Source organism: Chlamydotis macqueenii, chromosome 5 (assembly GCF_036417535.1).
Source record: "Chlamydotis macqueenii isolate bChlMac1 chromosome 5, bChlMac1.mat, whole genome shotgun sequence".
NCBI lineage: Eukaryota > Metazoa > Chordata > Aves > Otidiformes > Otididae > Chlamydotis > Chlamydotis macqueenii.
This window is the reverse complement of record NC_141560.1, coordinates 41128269-41156188: the sequence shown is the minus strand read 5'-3', so window position 1 is coordinate 41156188 and position 27920 is coordinate 41128269. Positions and strand designations below refer to the sequence as shown.

Genomic DNA, 27920 nt, shown 5'->3' with positions numbered 1-27920 from the left:
GTGGTACTAAATGGTGTGGTAAACACTGGACTGAAAAAGCAATTTTTTTGCATTTCTACATACCACTGCACTGAAGGTGAAGGACTGTCATATTAGGTTTTCTTTATCTTAGAAATAAGTGCAGAACCATAAGTGTTATTTGTTTATATTTTATCTAATACAGCTCGATTATAAGTTACAGGAAAATCGAGGCAGCTTCACACAGTAAGCTAACATGGAGAAATCACAATTATTCCAAACAGTTTATCATAGATAGTATATAAAATCTGTATTTTATCCTGTGAGTCCCCAGTTGCATTTAAATTCAGGCTTATCTACCTTCTCCTAAAGTTCTTTGTCCTCTTCCAGTGAAGTCTCAGCACAGGTATCTCAGGTTTATAGAATTTATCTTTAATTTCTCTCTCAATAAAAACTGAAAGTTCTTTAGCACATATGCTTAAGAATTGTTCCATAGTCAACAGATCATCTATTAGCAAAGTGTTGGTGTGTGGTTTTAGCTATCCGCAGACAGCCAACTTAATATACCAAGAGAAGCTGCTTGCTTTTGTCATTTCCTAGCAGACTAAGAAAACAAACAAAATGGCATCAAAATATGAGGCGACCTCACACCTGGTAACTTTACTTCTGCTTGGATTGGCATCCCCATAGTAGTAAAGGTAGATTTATATCTACATATCATTGACTTCTTTTTTTTATTAGCAAGTACGAACAAATTACAACATCACCAACTGTAATATATAGTACTTAAAATGTGCATAGATATCACAAGGGATCCCTTTTGCTCCCATTAGCAGCACTGAGAGGAGAGAGGAGATAATTAGCAGTGCATAATTAGAAGAGATGAAGATTCAAAGGATGCTATAATTTTTTTTGTTTGTTTGGTGGTTTAGGTTTTTTTGGTGGGTTGGTCTTCTCCAAAAATACCAATACACTTACTTATCTGAAATGGAGACAAAAAGACTTCTTCAGTGCTGCTATCTCCCATTTCTACAGAAAGGGAAAACTGAAGATCTATATTCTACTTCCTACACTAGTCTAGTCTATGATCTACAATTCAAGCAACTGCAAATCTGTGAATCTAAACATTTCGTCATTTGGTCACACAGTTCAATGTCTCTCCCCACTTCAAAATAGCATATCACCACTCAAAAAAAGTCAGTAATTTTAGAATTCTCTAATAAGTACATATTTAATAGTATAAGACTTCCAAAAACATTATTCAAAGAGAGAATACAAAAGTGCTTTTAGTAGGATTTTGAGAACATTTACAAGCACACTATAAACTTGTAGATTTAAAAACCGAAGTTGAGAAGTGATGACAGCTCTCATATGACATGGCCTCATTTGAATTACATATATTAAAGCAGGAGTGATACTGGGACCTCCTACATTGAGTCTGACTTCCAGGAGAAAGTGAGGACTAATACATTAAAAAAAAAAAAAAAAAAAACAAACCAACAAAAAAAAAAAAAAAACCTACAGCAGCCCAGAGAAGCTTAACTGCACAATGACCAAAACACACACTGGTTCACAATATTTATTACAATCTATTGCTTCAGATAAACCTGCTGTATGGTTAGTAAACCCAAACCACATTATAAGAACCAACAAAAAAAAAAAAATACAGCACAAACCACATCTCTGTAGAAGGTATGCAACGGAGGTGAACAGAGGCACAACCGTAACCATGTGAGTAAGAGCACAATGAAGATCCTCATATGTGAATTCAGCTCTCCTGATAGCAGATAATGAAGGTAAATAAAAATCAGACTAACAGTACTAAACATAAGAAATCAGAGCAATATTTTTCTATCTGTATACAAAGAACATAGGGACTTTTAAAATACCCTTCTTTCATTCTCAATGACCTGTAAACACAACTCTCTCAAACCATCTTCCCTCTGTACCTGAACTAGTATATAAAGATCTATACAGAATGTGCAAATCCAATATAGTTATTTTTAGGTTCTCTTCTTCAAATAGAAGAAATACAAGGTTAAAAACATTAACACCACAGATTCCCTCTACCCAGCCTCCACAGAAAGATATCAGTAGCAATACTGCCCAAGACATCCAAGTACAGAAGTAGCAAAACACTGGACCAAGAAATCTGTCAGAATGCATGGCATACGAACAATAAATACAAACACATGTGTAAAGGGAAAAAACAAACAGTTATCAAGGGAAGCTATCAACACTGGCAAATGTAAGTGAATTAGGACTCTTGTCAGCCTACAGCAGATCTGTTCCTAAAAAACACTCACATAACAACAGCTTAAGTAAACTTATAATGTCAACCGAGATCAAATTACACCTTAGGCAGACAGGCTTTATTCATTTACTTGTTCGTTAAGAGATGATATCTGGTAGTTACATGCCATGCTCCGTACTATTTAATGACTACATATTTTTATGTAGACCAGGCTGTTGGGAGTCAAATAGCCACTCTATTGGGTTATTTGCTACTGCTGCCTCTTCATTACCACTGCACAGATTCTTCCTGCACTGATCAAACATTTTAATATCCCTCATACCAATCTGCTTAAGTTTGTGGAAAAATAAGTTAGACAAAAATATTACAGCATACAAGCAGTATGGTACAATCTAGTTCTTGTAGTTAAGACTTCTGGCCCAATAGTAATTCAAGAACAGTACAAGCCTGAGCAAAACACAGTTCTACATCACTTAAAATAGATGTGGAAATAGTCTGGATTTTACTGTAATGCCAGAAAGTGAACCAGAGACCAAAGATCTTTATATACAGAAATCTCAAGTGTAGTCTAGAAGCTCAAGCAACAACTATAGTACACTCCCTTCAGAAGCTGCTTTACAGAGTGTTCCTTGCTTTTTGGTATGTGTGCAGATGTGAACTACTTAGATTAGTCTTTGAGCTTCCACTCATGCTAAGAGTGAACATATTCAGTGCAAAAAACACAGAAGTTAATTCAATTTACAGCTCTCAAACTTAAGTAAAAAGAAAAAAAAAGCTTACTAGTGGTATCTACTGTTTGTCCAACTATCTCCTGTGGAATTTCTATCAGGTCAGGTGACAACACTGAACATCAATAAAAAGATTCCTTTGGCCAGTATTTAAACATTCCCATTACTGAGATGAAAGTAAAATGGTATTTTCTAGGTCTGGAAATAGGCACAGAAGCCTCCTCTATGCCAAACACCTGGTGATCTTCATGCAACATTGATACAGCTGCAAAGACTTCAAAGGAATTTTCTTTTTCTGAAGAACTATTTACATAAAGGCCAAATCACAACATTATCATCGTAGGGACGCAAGTTTTTTTTTGCAAAACTTGACTTGTGGTGAATATCTGACAGCTGTCTAACAACTCATTTGCAAGGCTGGAGTGCAATACAAAACTCACTACAAAAATCAGCTTCTATTCTTCATCTGAGTACTGAGAGGTTCGGTGTAGTTGCCAGCACTGTAGTAACATGGTTAAAGTCATTTTCTAGTAAATCAATATTGCCAGATCGGTACAGTCAGTCCACAGATACAAATGACTTCTACCCAGTATAAGTGAACCTAGCAACAAGCCTCAAAAATCTCAGAGGCATCAGCTTCTGAAGTCATCAGTTCTTAATTTCATATGAATGTTGGGGTTATTGACCATGACAAGGTCAGGTGTCCAATGTGTTGACTTCTTTGGAGCAGAAGTAATGCACAACTATTGCATTAGGGTATCGAGCAAATGCACTGTAAAAAGAAAGAGAACACAAAAAAAAAATCAAATGTTAATGCAAACAGTTTTCCCTATTCAAAAAAGAACATCCAAGTTGTGTCAGAAGCAGGAAAAGGTGCTTACATGAAAGTGACACTTTGTTTAAATTACAGCCTGAATATCTTATTCAGAAAACCAGACAAAAAATTCTATGGATTTTGTAAGAGTTCAGTTTTAAAAAATAATACCTATTTTAATTTCTATAGGCACACTTTACTTGGAAGTCACTGGTAACAAGTTAAAGACTGAGCGACATGCTGACATGGTTGCTCTTCAAAACCTTGTTGAACTTCACAGCATTAAAAAAAAATCTCAGACAACCAACACAACACTAACTATGTAAATTTAAATTCTTATGCTACATGCTACACACCATCAGCAAAAAAAAAAAACGAATATGCACAGCAATAAGTATATTTAGATCTATGTTCATTAAAATGTTTTGGAAAAAGAACCTTTCCCTGCCATTGTGAACAGTATCGATATCTCAGAAGGGTTCACATCAACAAGAGAAACAATAAATAAGCTAGTCATGTGGCATTTCACTGGAGTTCAAAGAGTAAAAAGAAAAAGTGCAAGTAAATTTGCATTCTATACTAACCCATAGTTACCTGCTAGGAATTGTAGAAGAAAAAAAAAAGTTTTGCCACCCACGTATCAAATGAATTAGTTCTACTTTTAGATGTCCTAAGATAATTAGGCTATAAAATGTAAATCAGCCAGGGAACCATGAAGTCAGATATAGAAAACTATTACACACGTATCTTAGTTTGAGGCTCTTTATGTCAGCCTTCTTAATTCCAGTTAAGAAACAGGAAGTAGGCAGCGGTGTTAGAAAATTTTCTAAATTCAGTATGAGAAGTGATTTTCTGCCTTCTAGAGTTGTGAAGTAAGTAGTCTTATGAGTTTCTGAAGATATTTTATACTCCTTTGTTGAAAGCAGGATTAAACTCTTGCAGTACGCTTCACTGACTGAAGCTTTGATGTCTTCCCAGTCACCCAGTTAAGTGATGTAATTTTTAATTCAAACACTCTTCAAAACGTCTCCCTCATGCTGCTGTTCTCTCTGTGTATGTATACACATTCCTAGTTTTGCAACATTCTTAGCTTAAGTGTACCAGATTTATATCTGGTTCAGTTTCCCAAGCCTTAAGGTATATGTTCTCTCACCTGTTACCTATCTTCTTTTTACATACAGTGCACACCTTCTCTTCTGTAATAATGCACTTCACTTGCTGATGCAAGATCCGCTCCTCCTGGACCTAAAGAATGGAGGGGAAAAAAAAAAAAAAAAAAAAAAAAGAACAAACTTACTCAAAAAGCAATGCCACACCACAGCCGCCTTCTAGTCTGGTGAAACCAAACACTGTCACAGCGTTTAACATTCAGTACCTGTATCTACATTAGCAAGCTGTACAGCACAAAAGCAGCAGGTCTGTAGAGCAGAGCAGGTGGTACTGAATGCCCAGCGCACACACACTATACGACCTGTAGGATTTCACTTTCAACTAGTCTGGCCCACAGACTAAGGCATTCTAACCACTAAGGGGTGCTCAGGTGAACTATTGAACTGTATTATCTGGTTTAGTTTATTTGAAAGAAATCCAGTCCATGCTCTCCGAGATCACCCTGCAATGCACATGAGAGCACAGTGAGTACAGAGACTCACAGCAAAGATACACACCTCATCCAAATTAAAATGAAAGTACTTGTCATCTCCTGAAAAGGAGACATTCAATCTACTTCATGCGCAAGTACTATTTCAGGTGCACAACATCACCATCTGGAGGACACATAATCCGTATAAGGAACACTAAATTTAAAAGCACCATTCCAACAAGTCACAGGTGGTGGGTACTTACTCTCAGAAACTCTGCATGGAGAAGATTCTTGAGTACTTGATTAAATCTTTTCTTCTGAGCATTTTCTTCAAGGACTTTCTCCAAGAATATTCGAATCTCACTAATCTGTGTATTTGCTGGTAGTAGGTTTATTGCCTGGAGCAAAAGATACTTAGTTAGGAAAAATTAGAAAGGAATAATAGAGAACAACATAGAAATTGGCACATTTAGCTTGACACTGTTACAATCTGTTCACTTGCCTACTCCAGCACCTTCTGTCACCTTCTGCCAAAGTACAAGCTGAGTACTTAGAAGTCTTTCTTACTTTGGTGGTATCCAGTTTGCTGTGATGTAGTTCCAAAACCTGCAGAGCAGCCTGTAGATTGGCTTGAGGCTCCAGTACTTCCATCTTGATTGGTCCCAGGCAATGAACACTAGGTGGGGAGAGATACATCCGGAGCAGTGATAGATAGACCTGTTGCATACAAAAGCACAGTTCTGAAACCACTGCAGTCATCCCCAGCTGACAGTGCTGGGAGAACCCAGAGATGGTACTAGTAAGTTGTACCTATGCCATTTGAAATTCTGAAGTGCTCATTTAAACAGCTCTTATCTTAAAACAACAAAAACTGAATAGTACCGACAATGTTCAAGGCCTTTTAAGATTTGCATTCTATGATAAAGTTTTTAAATAAAAGTTGTTTTGATCACACCTTACTTATTTATCTTACATAACTTTTATAAGTTTTAGAAACCAGTTCATTGCTTTTTACCATTAACTTTTCTGTACACATGTGTGGAATATGGGGATGGTATTTTGTCTTCTGAATTCCATCAGAACTTTAGCTATAGAATATATGCTCAACTCCAGTGATACAAGTGACATTCTCAACAACAACAAAAAAAAAAATTAAAAAAAATAAAAAGAATCAGTCATCTAGTAATTCTTAAATTACAAGAGCTTATACATAGGTTCCTTTCCACCTACACAAACCCTGAAAAAGTCTATACAGAGCAAAAACTTTCAAGTCCCCAACATGGTATGAATAGTGTAATACATCCTTACTGAAAAGAAAGACTGCAAAGATGAAGCGACTTACATCTTTGTTGCCATCTTTGTTTCTGTCGTAATGTTTATGGCAGTAGCTAGAACAGAGAAGAATCAAGTGAAATGCAGGGACACTTTTGGAATCGAGAAAATCAGTCCACAGAAAACATTTAAAATGCTTTGATTATTGAAGCCATCCAAGTTAGGTGACCATACATCTGATTCTGAATCAAGTCACTCTGCATTACAATGCTGAGAAAAGGGAGGTTTTCTGCAAGTCTCCCACTTCCAATGAACTTTAAAAGCTTTCATGCAGAAACTAAATTTAATTCAGCTATGTAAAAAAGGGGGTAAAAAGATGTGTCAAAACATCATAGCATAAAAATATATGTGTAGATATATCTAATTACTGTATCTGGATCACAAAGAGAAGGTATTCATTAGCGTACACCACATATCGAGGTCAAACGTCCTCTAACGGGCATTCTAGATTCACTCAGAAGGTTCTCTGATATGACACACCTAGAAAAGTGTCGTATCTTTACTACAGAGGATTCTGCTAACTGAAGGAGCTTAACTTTGCATCTGGGCTAGTGAATGTCTGTCCAAAGAGAACAGAAGCAAAACAACATACAGAAGTTCACAAGCCAAGGACAGGTGGAAACAAAGAACTCACTGATGACAGTCATATTGCTCTAAAGTGCAATGACAGAAGAGCATGAAAAGGTAAACCTCAAGAGAATACATTATCATCTGTAATGAACAGACACCTGGAAGAGCCCAGAAGTCAAGAAAACATGGAAACCTAGAAGACAGGTATGCTCCACATACAGCAACATTTCGCTACACATCCTATTCATAACACAGTGAGCAAACTAAGGCTTGGGGGCAGGGGGGGCGAAACTAAAGAAATCCTTACTTTTCAGCCATGCTGGTGTCCTTCAAAATATGAACATAAATAAACAGAGCTTGTTCATGCTTCCCCATACGACCCAAGAGCAGAGCACGTTCTTCTAGGAGACCTGGTGATAGCATGAAGGATTAGTCAATAGCTACACAGAGAAATAACAACATAAGCTCCATTAGTCACCAGACTAACAGAAGGAACTATAAACTGTAGTCTGAGCATAGGTTTAAGTTACACTGAGACTGTAAACCTACTTCACATTAGTCTCAGTAACATTTTATTAGTTCTTAAGTAACCTTAATATACAACAAACTTAAAATCTATTGAGGAGTTCAGGCTCATAAAAAAGTTAGGCTAAATATTTAAGTGATAAGAGACACCACAAGGTCTTAAGCCAAAGAGTTACAGGAATCCGGCAGAGACTGGTAAACCCAACTGCATCAGCAAAACCAGAGTTAGAATGCACACTAGTGGCCTACAACTACCGATATGCTCATCTTCTCTGTTTCTAGTTACCATGATTCTAACGGTAAGTGAGGAGGTTTTGCCGTACAATGCAGTAAGCTAGGGTTTAATAAACTTATGAAAACTGAACTCACCATCAAAGGGGAAGTCACTAATCAGTCGACTAGGTTCATACCAGCTAGACTTCTCCAGAAAAAGTAGAAGCTTTTTCCTGTAATCTCCCAAGTCTCCTCCTTCCTCCCCAGCAGGCACGGGAGTTTTATCTATATGTAAGAAAACAACATAAGCTACGGTATTACAACTATTTCACTACACTAGTACACAGAAGAAGATAAACAAACAAATCATTATGAGGAGGAACCAAATGCCGATGAAACTGTTACACGGGCTGGGATTCTGGTGCATCTGCCGAATTACTTCAGCTCTCTAAAACACATTAAGTGGCTGGTTTAACAGCATACTCACTCATTCAAGACCCTTCCTATCCTTAACATGCACAATTCAGGGAGCAGTAGCTGCCATTCCACTTAATCTTGAACAAAGCGTCACCTGGTCCCTTAAGATATCTAGGGAGGCAACTAGACTTTCCTACAAACCCGCAACTTCTGTTCCACTTCCTTCATCACTTCGGATACTTTCTTCTGGATGTGAGCAGAGAAAGCTTATAGCAATACACTTTGAAGGCTCCCCTGTGCTGTCCCATGCCCCTGGTCTTCCCACCAGAAAAGGCTAAACATACCTGCAGGAAAAGAACTGAGATATTCTTTCATTAAGCCCTGCACTTTCTCACAATACAGCTGGATCAGACAGTTGTGAAAGTCAGCACCAGTTTCTTCCCAGACATGAATGATGTGTTCCTGTAAATACAAGTTCAGGTTCAGTTATAGACACTTTCTCGGTATAAGCAAGCAATAGTTCCATGCTTGCTTTTATTAAGACTTCAGGACTTCGCATATTTTAATTTTTTTTTCTTCGCAAAGCTAGCATTCTCTGAGGCAGCATCAGGCTCCAATGCCTGGAGAACTAAAGCCTCACATATAACGTGCTGTACTGAATGTCATGCACTAGTAAAGATTAAGTTCTTACCAGATAAGGAACAGTCAAGCTTTTAAAATTTTCTATCAAGAAACTGAGGACTTTGTCTCGTGGCAAAGCTTCCACTTCAGGGAGGTCTTCTGTAAATATCTGTTAAACAAAGTTTTATTCACAGAATGGTGATTTTTTTTTTTTTTTTTAATTTAAGTGCCACAGTGTAATTTCTCTGAGGCACTGAAGCCCAGCATATCATCATGTATGTCCAAAGAGTAAGCACAAGAAGTATGAAGAAAAAAAAAAAGTCTGAGCAGCTTATTCAGGTACTCAGAAGTATCTCACATCTGAAAGGATTAACAAATATCCCTGTTTCTGCCTTAGTTAACACTTATTTACAGTGCCCAACACCTACTAAATAAAGGAAGTCAATTCTATATCAAAGAGTAAATAAAATAAGAAAGGCAAATTAACATTTGATATTTAAATACTCAATCTGGCTGTTGTACAAAGTGCATGACATGAACAACATTAAGTGTTATATCAAAGGTTCCTAGCTACTTTTTACAAGACAAGGTACTTCAAGAGTGGGCTGTCCTGCACTATCTACTGCTAATCTTATCATAGTACTGAACCTAGAAGGTATAAGTCACCAATATAATTGGACTTAGCATTAATATATGGCTTCTTACATTGATTTCTCCCAATTCCACATACTGCACTAAGAATCTCAATGGCAAGATGCCTGTTTCAACCACACTCACCTTCAATCCATCTTCAGGAAAATCTCTTAGCACCCAGATAGAGTAGGAAAATACCAAGTGCAAGTTCTCTGTGCCTGGAATACAAAACGCAGCAAGCTCAATGTTAAAATCCTAAAACAAAATAAATAATAAAAAAAAAAATTCTATCTGCTCACAACACAAGCAGATGCTTTCAGAACCATCAAAGCTTAATTTAGAGGAAAAATCCTGTCTGATGTTTTCTCCCTCTCAAGTCAATAAATCACAGATTCCAGGCTAAAACCACAATTTCATTACTTTTCAAACATGATTTCAAACTGAAACAACAACTAACTTGAATACTAAGTGCCATGAAACCTACACAATTCAGACCAAAATCAAGCTCAGTTGTCTTAACCACATTCCAAAAGTCTTCCCTTACAATTTATTTTCATTAGTGTAGAAAAAGCACTGTACTTTTTCACTTGTGTAATTTCCTTGAGTCCATTTCCAGCCTGCCAATCTAATGACTTCTATAGCAAATGGTCAAATACTTCATAACAAGCAGCAAAACACCATAGTACTGAAGTAACTGGCATAGATACTACATGACAGGTAATAACTTTTCAAGCTTTTAAGAAAAATTAGGACTTGCCTCTTTAAAATAACATTTTCATTTGGACAATTTGTTACACAAAGTTCATAAAATATGTTAGTAAAACATGACTTTCCTCTCACCTTCCTGGTCAGAAACACTGAGGCATTCACTGCCCAAACACTGCAACAACACAGCTATACAAGAAACAGAAACCTACACCCCCCTACTATAAAAAGGCAGCCATTACCATCAGGAGCAAGTTACTTTTTAAATATTTAAAACAAGCAGCATCTTCATACTAGCAGTATTTTAAACACCAGAAGACAAGCACTATGAAGTAAAAGAACCAAAATAGCCCCCAGGAGAACCAGTTTCAAAGTTTCCAAAACAAAACAGTGACTTGGCAAATGTTACCAATGTCACAGGTCTGAATTTCGCTGAACTTCAATTCACTTTCTGAATTAACAGGGCACTGTATGATAATGGGTTTGTTAGCCTCACTGAGAAAATTCAAATAAAGGACTGAACAAGTCATGGGAGTAAGTTCTCATGTAGAACACGAGACAGAGAAGAGAAAGTTTAATTTCTTATAAACAAGTGTGAGATTAATTAGAATAGCTCCTTTTCAAAGCACTGATTAATTCGCCTTTGCTGAAATCATGACCAAATTAAACATGAAGTTACAACACTCAAGATGGCAGGAGAAGAGGAACTCATCAGGTAACTACCAAAGCACATAGACCAGAATGCTAAAAGGCCAATATCACATCACAAAACAAAAAAGCTCCTTTAACACATAACATTCAGCTGCATGAGGATTTACACTGAAGGTCACTGGTAAGGATGTTCTCTGCTGCTAGAATTAAAACAGACAATTAATTTGTAAACTTTCTAGCAACAAATCCCTAATTTAAATATGAGCTGTAATAGGAAGAAGTTCCACAAAACTACTACTATCTACACCCAATCAAATACATAATTCTCCTGTGTCTACGTCTGCACAAAGTTTATTTTTGATTGGCACGGCCCATCACAGAATTAACAATATTTGCTTTGACACAATAAATAGTGAGTGCTTACCGTGCTGACACATGGCAAGTATCAAATCAGAATCAGGACTACATACTTGATGACTTAAGTAGTTGTCAGGTAATTATAGAAAATTTCCTCCAGTCTTGTAGCTATGGTCTTTTAAGAACATTTCATTAAATGCCCAAAAATCTATAGACAAGAGATGACTAAACAAGAGTTTCTACTACACTCAGAATGTAAGTGAAAGTAGCTAAAAATACATCCTGCATAATTAAAATTTTAAAAGATAATTTAAAAAAAAATCAATTACTTAAATTAGAAGCTCGTAACTACAGAAACCTCAAAAATGGGGCAGAGGGAAAAATCTGTAGAAACCTCATAGTCTGAAATGCTTTTACCATCTTATTTAAGGGACTTCCAGAAATGACACTTATCAATTAATCAAGGCAGAATGGGCAGCGCAGTTAAAAAACCACACACAGAGTGTTATTTACTTGGGGATAATCTGCAAGTGACACTAGTGTAAAACATTCCATTTATTAGCAACAGTTAACTTTCTAGGTTGTTTCCACTGTATTTCATTACTCTGAAGTGAACAGACCCAAATATCCTTTATCAGTTTCAAATAGCTGAGCAAGAAGCATATGTGAAAATTGATTTTCAGGAGGTCCTGAAACACCAGAGAAGCTCCAGAAGTCTAAAGTTTAGCAAGCTGCCAAGGTTTTAGAAAAGTATGCCAGACAACTTGGATAATTATAGGTCTTAAACATCAGTCTCGGGTAACAAATGAACAGCTGACATAAGGCAATCGAGATTAATTTATCAAGATGACAGAATTTTTTTTTTTTAAAAAGATTAGAAGGTTGTTTTGTAAAACTGTATGCTGAATATAACATACCTACACTTCTCTAAGATGAGTGACATTACCAAATCACATCAATGAATAAGAAGTGTAAGAGAGAGACATGGCACAAATGGGAGAGGTCTCAATGTCACTGTAAGTAATGTACTATCAGTGAATAAACACATTGCTAACAGAAGCAGCAATTCTTAAAAGTAGTAATTACAGAGGGGAAAGCAAAGAAAACAACAACAACAAAAAAACAAACAAAAACAACAGCAACAAAAAACTCAAACTTTGCCAACAGTATACAACTAGGAGACGAAAAAAGGTATTTCCCTCATAAACTACTCACTCCTAAACTAGTAATGAGATATTTTTAAAGAGTTGTGAATTTAGAAATAAATATTATTGGATGGGAGGAGACTATTCTCAAAAGTAGCAAAAAATCAAAAAAGGACTTGCAAATTCACAATGAACAGTGAACCAAGCAAGTTCCTGCCATGACACTGTGACAGCAACTACAACTGTTAGGTCACGATCTACATCTAGGTAAACACCAAAATCAAAAACTTCCTATAGGATTTTCATCTCAGGAAAGATACTACAAGACCCAACTACTGGAAATTAGACTTTCAGCTGGAAAGCCTAATCCAGAAGTTAGACTTTCCTTTTGTCAGTGATGGTAAATCATCACTGGAAGAAAATTAAAGACTGTGGCACATTTTCTATCACTGGAAATTTTTATCAGAAACAAGGAATGTTTTCCAATAAGACACTCAAGTTCCAACAAAACTCTCGTGAACTAATCTTTGAAGTTTACATTATGCAAGAAACCAGACAAGATGACATGGATACCCTTTAGCTTGACAGTCTCTAGAAAGTTGCTGAACAGGAGAATAACCACTAAGTCCAACAAGACTAACATCTTCACAAAAACAATGCTCTCCTTCACACTCACCCAAATGTTGCAGATATTGCACTGTCCTCTCATGACCCTTCAAAGGCGAGTTGGCTTTCTTTGACTGATCCACCAGTACCTGTAATGCTTTCAGAACAACAAAAAAGCTTCATTCCTTTGTAACCACAAGTATCATTCCAACTTGAACCACAAAAAAGTGCATTTTTCCTGTTCTGCTACCACAGACAAAACAAAGTTTTGTTTTAAACACACAGACCAAACGAGTAATAGGAACAAAGACCAATTTAATCACAAGACCCAGAAACAAAATACCTTCAGAATATTGCCTCCTCACTGAAGACAAGTTAAAACTCAATACTAGGAATACATGCTGCTATCCCTTCTCCTCTCCCCAGTCCACCCTCACACTTACCTTTCTCATGCAGACCTTTCTTCTCATACAGTATTATCAGCTCACTATATTTGTGTGCCTTCTTTAGTACATGCTCACTCTCCTCAATATGGCAGTGATTGTTCTCCAGACGTAGCAATGGTGCCACCAGTGCTACATTTGTCTGCAAGCAAAAAGGAAGCACACTTAAACACACTTCTAATGTGCACCTCCTAAGCTTTTAGTACAAAACAGGAGTTGGAAGAGAGGAAAAATACTCCAGAAGTCTTATAGCATAAAAAATGACAGTTTAACATCCTAGATCAAGGCCCATCTCCACTTCCATAATTTGTGGAGACAGAAAGAAAACAATATATCAGAGCCACTCCCCCTCAACAATAGAGGTCAGCTTTGAAAAACATTGTTAAGGGCAAAGATGGTACTCTCCTGTATTTAACAGTACAAGGCAACAGGAGAAGTGCTCATTAAAACTTCAAAATACACAGACATGGCCACATTCTTTTGACAGAGGCAGTGACCAGAAACAGACACATCTGCTTTATTCCATGAAACTACTTCCTAACCAGTGAGCAAACTAGCTAACACCAAAGTTTCCCAGATTGTTTTTACACCAAAGAAAGTTGTGTAAGAACTTCTGAAGTAGCTCCTTATCCTCCTCCTTGAACATTTCAGCCTGAAATTCCAACAGAGCTTTCATAGTAAAGAAAGGCCTTTAGATGAGGCAGAAACTCACGTGGAGGTAACACTTTAACAGGGTGGTATCAATTATTTGTAGCAGCTTCTTTTTGGATTTGATTGTGGGTGTTCCTTCCATGAGGGGTGAGGTACTGGACTGATGGTCAGAATCATTTAGTTTCTTCACCAGCTGACTTCTTTTCTGCAGGACATCAAATGAAATTTTAACAGGAAAAGGCCATGGATTTCTCCATCCCACCTCAGCAAATATAACCCACCAAGTAAAAAGACTAAATTAAACTAATTTAATAACTTGTTTTAATCAATTGTTTCCAAAACAACTTTTATTGTTACTAACTATTCAACATACCACCTTTCCAAGCACATTCAGGTGAATACATTTGTTTTACAAATTTATAGTTTTGCAAGATACCGAGAGTCCCGAGAAAACAAGTCAGAAGGAAACTCAGTTAACCTGAACAGAGACATTTTAGGGAAGTCTGGAGATATTTAAAACATTTGGAAAACAATTTAGCTTTTGAACTACTAGGCACAAAACTATCTATCTTTCTCCAGATACGAGCTTCCTTTTAGTCTACTAAGAATGGCAAGAGAACAACTCACATTCCAGTTACAACAAAGTAAAGAGGACAGGAAGTTACAGTACCCACTACCTCCTGTTCCACCTTTCAATGCATGCTTTTGACCTGTCTCCCGGATAAAGTGCCCTCCACAATAGCCACCAAACAAAATCAAAAGATCAAGAGCTCAAGTCCTCTTCAGAAGGCTACCAGAAATAAAATACTGGACTCACATTCCAATCTGGTCCATAAGTAATTTTTTTCCAGTCTTCACAAAAGTCACATGTGATGTCTCCCACATACCTGTGGGGCACCTCACACGTTCCAGTTCCCTTGCTTTCTCAGGAACTGCTGCCATAGTTTCCAACCACAAAGACAGCCATTAAGGCTAGCATGACAGAGCTGGAGTAGGCGTACTCCTTCCTGCACATCAAAGTTAACCATAGTATGCTAAAACTGAATAACCCTGCTCTAAAATAATATAGGAGCACTCACTTGAGTTAGGTAGTCTATCAGAGCTAAATGTGCCTTCTCCAGCTCTGCCCCAGAAAGCCCTGGCAGGGGGTTGGGATACTGGAGCTGTTTCCTGTAATCTGTGGGCAGGAGGTCAGGATACAGACCCATCACATGAGTGGGATCTAAGCAAAAAATAACTAGGATTAGTAACCATTCATAACATTATTTTTGCAAACTCTTAAATGTATTTACCCTTTGAGCAAGCTTAGCTTTCTAACAGAGCTGTCTGTAGTCAACTTGTATGTCCAGAAGGTTCCAAATAACAGAATTTACTTATTACAGAAAAGAAGCTAAAACATGGCAAAAGAAGCAAGAGAAAGACTGTTTCAAAGTCTGAGTACAAGTTCCAACCTGTGCCCTTGGCACACGTGGAGGACAAGACATTATTATAATTCCCTTACTGCTCTTCTTGCAGAATCCCAGCATTAAGAACTCCAAGTAGGATAGGATTTCTAGGAACAAGTAATGTTTTAAGAGAAGATTTACTGTACTTTTGAAACAAGAACTGAGTAGCATCATCTGTAACTAATGAGCACCCATTTTCAAAATTACTGCTCTCTAATTTAAATTCTAAGTATTTTGAGTCCTCAGTCTTTTTCTTTTCATTGTAGTTTTACAAAGGAAATACGATGTTAAGTGTCACCAAAACAGTAAAAGTTCTATGTTTAAATGCACATGGGATATGCTGTCACCAATAAAAGAATCTCAGTCTTAAGCACTATTCTGTGGTACAGTCCAGTCTTCACGTGTTCTTACAAAAATCTTAATATGAAGCAGAGGAACAGCATTAGAGACTATTTGGACTTCCAAAACCACAGGAAAGTTTCCTGGCTTCAGCAGCGTGGTCCATTAAACAGGAAACAGGGTTAAGGGTTCTCAGTTTGGTCTGAGTCCAAGGATTTAGCAACTCTACAGCAGTTCCTTATTTTTCATTCCAAGCTACAAGTAGGCCTTTGGCAGCTGCTGAAACCCTCAACTTCAAGGGTCTGGGTACATGCTATGCATGCTGTCAAACAGCCTATAAGACAAATATATTCTGCACAATGAGCAAATTTGTTATTTATCTCACTGACTGAAGTTAATAAGTACTATAACCAGTTTCATTAAAAAAAAAAAAAAGCTAAAGGCTATTTGCCATTCACGGAGGACTGGTCTGCATAAGACACGACTGTTTTAGAACAAGAACAAAACAGAAAACAAAGACAGACCCCCACACAATAGTCTGTGAGCTTCATTTAATTCCTCCTAACCTAGGTATCTCAATGCTAATCCAAGCCATTTACCTGTACCAAGCTTGGCAAAAACTTGCATGGATTCATCAAAGCGCTTCTGGCAGAATAGGTTGAAGGCGAAGAGGTTCTTTATGTGGTGAATTTGTTGTCGCTTCTCACTATCTGAATCATCTTTCATTTCCTATACGCACACACACACAAACAAATTAACAAACATTAAGAACTCTTGCACCTTGTAAATGAGAAGGAAGCTCCACAGAAATAACAGGAGTATTATCCTTTGGAGGGAATAAGAAAAAAACATAATTTTCCAAAGTGAACACCTCTGATGGTGATTCTCAGATGCTATGCTTATGGCATCACTGAGATAACCTGGAAGGTTTGAAAGCTACCTCTGGTTATCTCTTCATTCATTTGCCTTTTCAAAATTTTCATTTCAAGTTAGCAATACAAAATGCAATTAATTCATTTTATTGTAGTTCCGGGGAAGTTTCCTGAAACTAGAAGATCCTGAAACAGTTAGAGTAATATAATTAAATGTACCGCTTCAGCATCTCTAAGAAATTTTTATGTTTAAGGAGTCAAATGGATGGCCATTACAAAAAATCCTGGTCATTTGACAAAACAAAACACAGAACTCCAAGCAAAACTGTTTACAAGCAGTCTGAAGATTCTGAAGTCCAACTGGCTTAAAAGTCTAGAAGGCAACCAATTAAACAGCTAAGAGAGATAATCTTTCACATACAAGACAGTATCTCAGAATCTAAATCACAATAGATCAATATGGAGAAACAGCAGCACAAAACTAAAACTTAAGTAAGAAAAAGGCTAGAGTTTACCAGTTAGTGCAAAGCGGACAATAGGGAGATTAAACTCTCCGGACTAGCTACAGTAAAGCAGAAGGCAAATATCCTTCTGTGTACTCGTGCACAAGTGCACCTGCTGCAAACCCAAAAGGTTTTTGAGTACTTACTGCCAACTGCAAAGCCAACTCAAACTGTTTGTCCTGCAGAAGCTGCTGGATCTGCGTGGCTATGGACACAGGAATGAGCCGCCAAACAAAGTGATTACTTGCCACATATATAATATTTGTGCTGTAAACAAGACAAAAAGGTTAGTTACTAGGTTCCAGCACTAAGAAAGGAGTAATATCCTATCTGAAAAAAACAACCCTGGTTAATATACATGCAGATCAATCAGATACAAGGGCAACTTGAGCAATATTGCAAAGCTGAAAGGAGAAGAATGTATCTCCAGTGATCAGAAATTCCCAAAAACACTCAACTCTATTATTTACTCCTTAAAGTATGGCCTCCACCCATCTATTGATAACAAACAACGGACTGCTTCAACGCTACTTCTTAAGCTGAGGGAGTTAGAAAAGCTCTTCCTCTGTTTGTTTTCCAGAGTGCTACCATACACCCAGACAGCCCAGCAAACATAATAATCAGTTATACTCAATACCCTCCAGAGGTGATGAAGCGTGGTCTTTGCAGCTCGATACTCTGTACCAGCAGCCGTGGTTCAAAAGTGCGGATCTCCACATACCTTGGCAGAACAGCAATGATGTAAGGAGGCTGGTGTTCTATTAGTGAAACAAGTGAAAAATGTAAGTTGATTGTTCTCAAGCATTCCTTTAAACAAGTCATGACTTAAAGTAAAGCTTCTCTTTGATTTTTTTTTTCTTCCTCTTGAAATGTGTCCCTTTTTTGCTTATTAAAAACAAAATTCAATGGCCAACACTGAGAGTAATTTGCTAATAGACTACTACAAGGATATTTGTTCACCTTTCAACTCAACAAACTTCTATGGCATTCAGGTGCCCAGAAGAACTATATTGCTTTAACACACTACCTTCCACTTCAAATCCTGTCCCTTTATAAAAGATATGTAATATGTCTGTTTTCTGAGGAGGTGGTAAGCATACAGACCAGAAGCAAAGAAGGGAAAGAAAAAAATAAACACATGAAACCTGCCCCACTCGAAGTACAACTTGAAATAGTTTAGAAACTTTCACACTTCAAATCCAGCTAGTTTTAAGTACTGGAAACGTAATGATTTTGTCACATACAAAGGAATAAAGAAGCAATTTTTTTTTAATTACTGCTAATTCTCACCCATGGCTATAGGAATATCTGTCCAATTCAAGGCACATTTCTGAGTACAGATCCCTTCTTCATTAAGCACAACTGTTAGATCATCTTGGCCAACAGCAACTTTTCCATCTGCTACAGGAGCTACCAATGGTTCCAGTTGCTTCCCTGTGGGAAACAGTTCTTTGATGGATCCTTTCCCATCCACCTAGGATAATAAAGAAAATTTTTAAAACTGTTTTTCAAAATAACCTTTATTTCAAAGCTGCATAAGACCAAAGCCAAAAACCCCCTAGAGGGATTTACAACCCAAACTGATTACTAACAGGATAAGAGCAATTTTAAAGAGTAGCAATAAATTCTTCTGCATATAATCAGTTATCTTACTTATATATAACTTGGAAATAAAGAATTAATACTTTTCTGTGTGAGATTATGTTTTCCTGTTACTATAACGGTGTCTGAGTACGTAGTTCATACAGGTTTATAAATGCATATCACAGTAACAACATCAATTAAAGTATCCAAGCACTTCTTGGTGTAACCAGGGGATTTAATTTAGGCCAAAACTTTAACATGGTTTTATTCAGGCATAAGTGAGTACTGCTAAGTAAAGAAAACAAACTAAAAGCCAAGCAACCTGCCTAAGCTTTTTCCCTGCCCTAGCCATTCATTCTTGTGGCCACATGCTGCAGAGGGAACTGAACCCACTCCCTCCCAAAAAAAAAAAAAAAAAAACAAAAAAACAAAAAAACAAAAAAACAACAACATACATCAAAGAGCTGTTTCATGAGCTGATCTAACAACTCACTGCCACTAAAACGGAGAAATCTTCTCCTTCAACTCTAGCTGTGTTCCTGTTGCTTCCCTTGCATTACATTGCATTACAGCTGAAGCATTCTTATAAATCAAGAGCTAGCCAGCAGAAAACAGTACCACAAAAACACTTTTTTTTTCCTGCCTATTTAGTGAAATGAAGCCATTCAAGGATGGGTCAGTCAAGCACCAGAGTCAGCCTAAAGTAGACACCTGGACAGCAAGTCTCCACTCTGGTTTCCTGAGCAGCTGTACAACTACTCATATCAACAGAATAGCAGGAATCAATATCTAGGAGAGAGCTGCAGAAAGGCATCACTTCTTTTGTGAGCAGTTTTAGTTTAAAGTGACCATAAAAACTGCTGTGCAGTTTTCCTGTCGACTACAGGTCAGTCTTGCCACTCATGTACATAGATGTACGTATGTGTGGTGCACCTCATCTTCATTTCATTTTCCCATAATATCAGCAGAAGCCAATTGTAAAGACAGAAAAGAGAATCTAACATAGCTGTCAAATGAAGCATAAATGGAAACTGTAATACTAAATTAAGTCTAGACACTTTCAAACTGAAATGATTACAGTTCAGCAAGAGACTCAAAAAAAAGGAAAAATGGTTAATCGCCACTATCTGTCAGGTAAGAAGATATTCTTGGTCTTTTTCCCCTTTCAGAGCTATCTTCTTTCTTAATACATTAAATTAAATGCAAACTGTGCTTACACAGACTGCTGCCAAATCAAAATACGTATTTTCCAATGCCTTTTCTCTGCAAAGGCTTCAAATATTGGTTTCAACAGCAATAAATAGAATACCACTTCCTGACAAAGCATCAGTTTAAAAGGACAGACTTAGACTGTCCTTTCCAAAACCACATATAACAAGAGCATCAGATGCTCTTCTTCATAAATGTCTGTTAGCTAAATCCTTGAGCACAAGAGCAGCCTACATAGTGTCTACTGCTATCCAAATGATCTTAAACACTGTATTCCAAAACCTAGCCTTACCCGTATCAAGTAATAGTCCCTCTTGAAGCCTACACAGATGGAGTTTTCACACCAGGCCATAGACTTGGGTACATCAGGTACACTGAAGTCCCCCTGAGGAAAACAGGTTAAAATGGCTGTTGCAACAGAAAAGCAGAAGTCAAATCTGGCAGCACAGAGTGTAACAGGCAGCACTGTTGTTGACAACGTATTCCCCACCACACATAACTGACTTCTGCTGGTCAAGGAATGGCAGTGTTCAACTAACAGGCTAGACTCATGCACAGTAAAGAGGAGTGCTCTGAGTTAGCTAATAACTTCCTAGAAGAGCAGCGTAGCTGAAATTTTATCTACCCATTTCCATTTGTTATTTTTATCATTCTCGTATTCATAAGTCCAGTTCTCCATGCTTGCTGTCAGTAACTACTTTCTGACTTAATGACATACCTGGAAAACTTTGGGTAGAAGTGGACCAAATTCCACAGTGTTACAAAGGCTGCACATCAACACATTTCACTGACTTACAAGTGTACTACAATCAGAATGTTAAAATATAGAACACAGCCTTTTAATTAATTTATGAAACTGTATTAATACCATTAATTGTGACTTCAACCACATATTTTCATTGTTATTTACTGCTTCATTGTTAAATCACTGCAGAATCAACCAGAGTCAATGCTCTGAAAGTCAGCAGCGCCTCTGAGTAACAGGGACAAGCAGTACAGAGCCACCACATTCCCTGTTGAGGCATTTTAGACTACAGAAAACAACACAACTCTTACCTGTAGTTCATGGAACTCTCTGTCCTTCCAAAAATAAAGTTGTAGCTTCTTCCGCACTGCCACGCACATTCTCAGCACCTCTTCCCCCGTATCCGACTGCTGTGAAAATAGACAGGCCTAACTCACAGGCACTCATACCAAGGGGCAAGTAAGATAACACATGCCCAAAAGAACCCTCAGCCTGAAGCAAAGCTGCCAGCTAATGAGCAGCTTTATTAATCCATGCCACAAGGGCATTCCCTAAACAAGGAAGCACAGAGAGAAGCTGGGGTGGGATACTTAAAAATGAACTTTGTCAGGGATTATGACACCAAAAAAAAAAAAAAAAAAGCACCAAAGACATACACACACAAACAGAAGATAAGTAGAGAGGTATCAGCGCAACCCTGAAAACTAGGCTAGTTTGAACTTTGAACATAGCTTGAACTCTGTGCAGTATAGGAGAAGGGAGGAAATGGAACAATGGAAATAATGTGTTACACTGACAGATAAAAACATTAACAGCTGTTTAATATTCTAGCCTATTGGAAAAGTTTCCTGACAAGAAATACTACCAAAGCCAAGTGCCTGTACACACAAACAAGAAGGCACTCTGGAATTACCAGATTTAAAGGTGCTCTGAAGGACATCACCAGTTTTAACACCTAGAAATCCCTAAGCACTTATGAGAAAATGTTTAACACTAAGCTCCCATGGGCAAAGAGATAAAAAGTGATGAAGAGCACTAAGCCATCTTTCTGGTTATCAATAAGCTTTATGAATGACATGGGTAGGCTGAGAAACTCACTTGAATAGAAATGAGTCACTTAACGAGCCACAGCATATGAACAGAGAATTGGCACACATTAAGGAACCATTTTATGGCCTCAATCTACCATAACTGCCCTGGGACTTCTTGGGCCAATACAATTTAACAGAAACAAAAATGTAACAAAAACTGCGATGAAGGTGCTTGGTGAAGGGAACCACTGCGAGCTAATACACTGGTAATTTAATAGAAGGGAATGGATTTTATATTGAATATATTAAAATATATAACAAAATATTTTTATTATATTATATTTTATTTATAAAATATATTTTATATATTTTATATTGATTTTTATATTTCAAAAAAGACGACAGTCACAGTTACTACAGGATAAAAATGCCTTCAAGTGTTCTATCAGGAGGTTAAAGGCTACAATCACAAAAGGCACTGGAAGATGCCTTATGAAGCACAGGAAGAATATTGAGGTAACTATACTAAAAATTGTTGTCTTTAGTGAAGCTTCAACATCTAGTAGGTACTAATTTTAAAAAGCACTGGTACGACACCAAGTAACTTGCACGTAACACAAAATTAACAAACCCAATCTATACAGCAGCATAGAAGTTATCCTTGTTACAAACAGTAAGGACATCTGTGCCATTGTGTTCCTCCTCTTACCTGAAGATCACAAGTGAAGAGAGATGCACCTTTTGCCTTGGAAACTGTGGTGATTTGTTGAAATGTCAACAGGTCATGGACATAAATGTTATTTTCTGTTAAAAACAAAATCCCAATTATTATTCAATATTTAATACATGTAGCACTCATTGCTAATTCAAATAAGTTATCACTTTTATGTTTACACAAAAAGAACTTGTGAAACAAAGAGCTGCAAGAAAGGAAAAGGAATGTTTTCCCAAAAGCTGAAAAGTAAGCGCTAAGGCACATACAAATATAAGACAACAAATGCAGAAAAGAATACTAACACCAGCAGTAGTAACATTACATGAAGGAACTGAGAATAGGTGCTAACCAAGCAGAGGAAGTGGGAGTGGAAGGGACAGCAAGTAGGCCAGAGCAGAGCAAGTTCATGATGGGAGATTGCATGAACAAAAACCATTTTGAACTAGCTCCTGAAATTAGCAGACAGTGAACGGTTCCAAATGGAGAGTGCTGTGATCAAGTTTTTGTACGCACGAGGACGCAGGCAGCAGAAATCTATGCATGCTGGATTTGGAAGAGCCGGGACTTGGAGATCATAAAGAAGGAAGTAGCAACATAAGCAAAAAAAGACATAGGAAGATCATAAGGTTAAACAAATATAGCCACAGACAAACAAACTTAGATCTTCCACAAGATGGTAAAAGATTGCCATCTACATATAAACTGAATTTGGTGTAACACATCAACAGTAAGTTTCATGCATCAAACAAGTTTGGCCAGAAGTTTTAGCCCCTATCACACAATGCACACGCATACGCATGCATGTATGTATATATGTGTATATACACATGCCAATACACACAAACTATATATATATATACATATATGTATATATATATAGACACACTTCAGTGCATGTATGTAACTTTTCATTTTTAAATCACAAAACTTAGCATTAATACTTTGTTCTCCAAGCTGGCTTATGACAAGCAAAGCTGCTTCTCAATCTATGCTGCATATTGCTTCCTCTGCAAAGTGAAAAAGCTTAAATCCTACACAATGACTTTTCAACAACTAGACTACTATGCAGGTGTGTGGAAAGGGCACCACATTCAGCCAAGGAACTGCATCAAGAAGAGCTCATTAAAGATTAAAATATTTTCTTCACTTACCTAATAGACTGACCAGGATTTTAAACTGAGAAACAACATGAATCTGAAAGAAATCATTCTATTAGTGACTCCATTCATAAACTAAACCTCTGAACAAGGCTTGATTATAGATAGCTTCAGAAAATGCATCTTAGATACTCTCAAAATAATGAAAACAGCAAGGCAGCTATCTATGCACAACTTTCCTCCAGCTACTGCAATTCTTTTCACTTACACTCAGTTTTCACAAGCCAGCCCATAAAGCTTGCAACCTAAGCTGGTAAAAAAATTGCTGTAAGTGGTATGATACCAGAAGAGAGGTACTTCTAAAGAATATGCAGAGTGTTGCTGAAGAGGCTGCATAATCTTTGAGCTAAGTGCTTTCCTGAGTATCAATATAATCAATGAGTGAAAGTTCTCAAAAAAAAAAAAAAAGTAATAGTAGTAAAACTGGCAGTAGATAATCAGTTACTTTAGTTCTAAATTCCAAATAATGGGAATTACATTCATACTCCTATAACATTTTATGTAAGAGTCAAATTATATAGTACAGTCTGTTCATGTATTACCATTATTTTTACAAATGTTCTCAGTCAGAGCAGTTGAAGATTTACTGCAAACAACAGCATTTCCATAAAAGCCAAAAATAAACCTGTCAAGTTCCAACTCTTAGCTTTTTACTTTAGCAACCAAACCAAACTTATTCCTGTTACAGGAAGAGCGGTCAAAAACATCAGGTTGCGCTGTATCTAGAAGAATCTATAATTTTGGGGAAATTTCTTGTTAAGCTTAGCAGAGATTCCAGAAGTACATTTGATATTTCATTTCTTGTCCAAAAACACTGGAAAACTGTCCCCATGTCAAGAAAATTATATTTCCTACCTGCTGAATCTTTTTTGAGAAGTTCTTGTTGGATTTTTCTAGTGTCACTTCAAACCTATTGCAACCTACCAGAAAGATTTGAAAGAGTATGTAAACTGAAGTTGCCCTTAAATTTATGACTGAATATATCTTACATTAAATACATCACAAAGAATTATGAAAGCAAACTTGGCCACCTAACACTAGAAGAGTGACTCTTCTAATGTATCTGTGCTATCTTTTACTTAATAGCTAAATGCATCAGAAGGTCTTCTACAGTCAGGTGAAAATGTAAATTACATGTCTTGTACCCATCTGAGGACCTCATCAACAGTTACATTTTTGTCTTGCTGGAATTTTAGATTACAAGAATTATAATTAAGTATTTTGACACCCAGAGATACAAAGATACCCATAAAGACTTTATCCACATGAATCAAATATCAGCAATTTAAATTGCTAGGGAGCACATCACTGCAAAGTAGACAAGGAATAAACACTACACCACAAGGTTTTAAAAGGAGTTTTAGGGATAAAGACTTACAGACACTTTCTGATGACATAAGCTCTCCTGGCATTGATGCAAAAAAGGGGGAGAAATTTACCATGTGAGATAAGACACTAGCAACTCAAAACTAGCATATTCTGATAGGAATAGATGGCCTACAAGTTTCAGAAAAAAACAAGCTGAATTCAGTCTCTAGAATCCAAATAGCTACAAATGAACATCTTCCCAAGAGCTGATGAGCTTGGAAACAGATGTTTGGTTTTCTTCTTTCCTGTCCCACACTACACTACATTACTGTGTTCAATAACATCAGCTTCTACATAATAGCAGATAATAGACAATACAAATCTGTTCAGTGAAAATCGATTTTAACTAAACTAAAAATAGAACAGTTCTATTTGTGGCATGTCCAGAATAGACTACGAACGCTTATGGCTGTCAAAGAGGCACGAAGAAGAGTAAATACATGACAGCACTAGTTAGGAGGGATCCCTCTTCCCCATCCCTTGATGCTCATGGATTCACTGAATAAAGTTGCTCTTTCACTAATCCAGGCCTTCATTAACAGAAGACAAACATCAAACCTCTGGCAACTAGCACACTTCACTGCTTTTGTGCATGTCTGTGCACTGTACTCACAAAGATTATACTATCTTACTATAAATTCAAACATATAGACACCTGACATAAAACACACTTTAAAACAGAAAAAAAGGCTGATACTACTTTCCATCCTTCTTGCATATCTAATAAATGGTACGTACACTTTCACCAAGAATCCCACATAAATGTTAATTAAACTCCAGCTAAAAAAAAAACCCAGCAATTAAATATATTTGCGTTTATATCACTACAACCTCTTAAAGCATAGGAAATAGAAGTAATGTAATCAACTTTCTGTGCCATTCTTAAAATCAACTTACCTGTGTCTTTCTTGATCCTGTAAAGAAGAAGATGCCCTTGTTTGGTACCAACAAGGAGCCATTCCTCTGCAAAGATGGGGAGAAGAAGAGTCCAATTAGTTTCAACAGAGACTGCCTTTCTTAGCCAAGTTAAATTTATCAGAACACTTGGAAACTTGTTTCAAATGCCAAAGAGGACTTTCTGTGATGATTACACGCATATCTCCCACCATCTCTTTGGCGGAAGTGCACAGAATTGGCTTTCACTCTCAGGAGACAATGGCGAAAGATCAAGCAGTAAAACAAAGAGTACAACCTAGACATCACATCCCACTTGTTAACACAAAGGTAAAGCAGCAAACCATTGCATCTTTTGCACAATCTAAAGAGGCAATAAACCATTCTTCAGATATTGCTATCTCCCAAAGAGCAACAGTGCTATGTAACGGGAAGAGCTGTCCAGAAATAAAACAAGGTGTTCCATGTAGGTTTGTTCAGGGTTTTTTTTTTAAATAGTCAAGATCTTATAAGAACTCTCTGAAATAGTCAGCTATGCATGGAAGGACAGTGGCAGCTTTGTTTAAATAGCATGTGAATTGCTTGGACAACCAACAGTCATTTAAGATTTACAAAAGAGAATCTTTTTATACACAAACTCTGTGCAGAGTTTCAGACTCTTCCTATTTACTGCATTCATAGCATACAAAAGGCATAGAATCTTCATTGGGTCATGAAATATGACTGAAATTCTTCCTCCTTGCTAAAGATCATATGGGAAATAAGCATACACAAATATTTCTTTCTACATCTAGTACTCCCTCATTATGAAATATACTTGCATTTTAATAAAATCTTGTTTCCTGCAAGACCTTTGTCCCACTATTTGGTGGAAAAGTTGTAGAGACAGAATTACATCTCTTTTTACACAACCATGCTGTCGTAGGCCTGTCGGTTTAAGCTTTTTTCTACCCCAGTGAAATAAATGCTTTCAAAGAGATAAAAGACAAAAGCCTCAATGTAGAAATAAACTATCTTCCCATCTTCTCTACTACATAACTCTGGCATAAACAACTCATGTTTAAAGGTGGTATTAATATTCAGGTTATAATGCCATTTTTACGATTAAAGGGGTCAAAACTCCATGGTGTCTGGAGTTTTAATTACCAGCTTTGTGCTATGGTAGTACGCCTGATGGAAACTGCTCAAGCAGTTTGGAAAGCCTTATCGCTACAGCAGCCAGTGCGACCATCTGACCCAAATCTGCCTTGTCAAGTACACCCAAAAATACAGCCTGCATTTCTACACCACTAAAACAGGCTAACACAGACTCTAAACCTTTAAAGGCTTGAACGCGCTGCTGACTTTCTAAGATAAATTTTAGTCAAAACACAGGGAACGCTTTTTAGCCAGAAGCCATCCGCCCCACGGCTACAGCCCTGGCAATCAGGGCAGCCTCCCCGCAGCTCGGCTGCCGCCGGGCGGGCGCCACTGCAGCCGGCACCCCCGCGAGGGGAGCCGGGCCCCGGCAGCCCCCCTGCCCCAGCTACCGGGGCCAACGCAACGAGCCAAAACACGGGGCAACGCTCCCGTGCTCCCCGCACGGCCAGGCCTGCGAGGCGGCAGGGCCGCCGGCCGCCCCGGAGCAGAGCCGGCCGGGGGCCAAGCGACGCAGCCAGCCGCCGGGCCGGGCGCGGCGGGCCCCAAGAACGGCCGACGGGGCGTCCCGGGAGCGCGGAGGCGAGCGGCCCGGGCTGCGGAGCGGGGCAGCAGCGCGGCGGCCCCTCGGCTCACCCCAGGCTGCCAGGCAGTCGATCTGCAGCGGCAGCTTCTCCAGAATCGGTACGTGCTCGAAGGCGTCGTGCATGGCGGCG

The 27920-nt window shown here is 37.8% G+C and overlaps 1 protein-coding gene across 2 annotated transcripts; it reads right to left on the bottom strand.

Annotated features, from left to right (window-relative positions):
• Positions 1-133: 133 nt before the first annotated feature.
• Positions 134-27920, bottom strand: VPS39 (VPS39 subunit of HOPS complex). Of its 2 annotated transcripts, XM_086748641.1 has the most exons (26): positions 27841-27920; positions 26071-26136; positions 25184-25210; positions 24661-24725; positions 23800-23842; positions 22643-22737; positions 21214-21312; positions 20450-20542; positions 18655-18838; positions 18002-18122; positions 17511-17631; positions 16589-16718; positions 15285-15427; positions 14267-14410; positions 13555-13696; positions 13182-13268; positions 9792-9865; positions 9085-9183; positions 8738-8855; positions 8133-8261; positions 7546-7648; positions 6679-6724; positions 5904-6053; positions 5600-5734; positions 4908-4999; positions 134-3712 (listed from the first exon to the last, which is right to left on the bottom strand). In XM_086748641.1, the coding sequence occupies exons 1-26, from the start codon at positions 27911-27913 to the stop codon at positions 3637-3639; spliced, it is 2655 nt and encodes an 884-aa protein (XP_086604767.1). In that variant the 5' UTR covers positions 27914-27920; the 3' UTR covers positions 134-3636. The 2 variants fall into 2 exon arrangements, with proteins under 2 accessions (XP_086604767.1, XP_086604768.1); XM_086748642.1 differs by lacking the exon at positions 25184-25210.

Coding starts and splice junctions, on each gene's coding strand:
- VPS39 (XM_086748641.1), bottom strand. CDS start 27,913: ATGCACGACGCCTTCGAGCACGTACCGATTCTGGAGAAGCTGCCGCTG. Junction 18,839..20,449: donor GGGACTATTACTTGATACGG/GTAAGGCTAGGT, acceptor TTATTATCCTAG/GTGGATGGGAAAGGATCCAT. Junction 5,735..5,903: donor GCAAACTGGATACCACCAAA/GTAAGAAAGACT, acceptor CTTTTGCTCCAG/GCAATAAACCTACTACCAGC.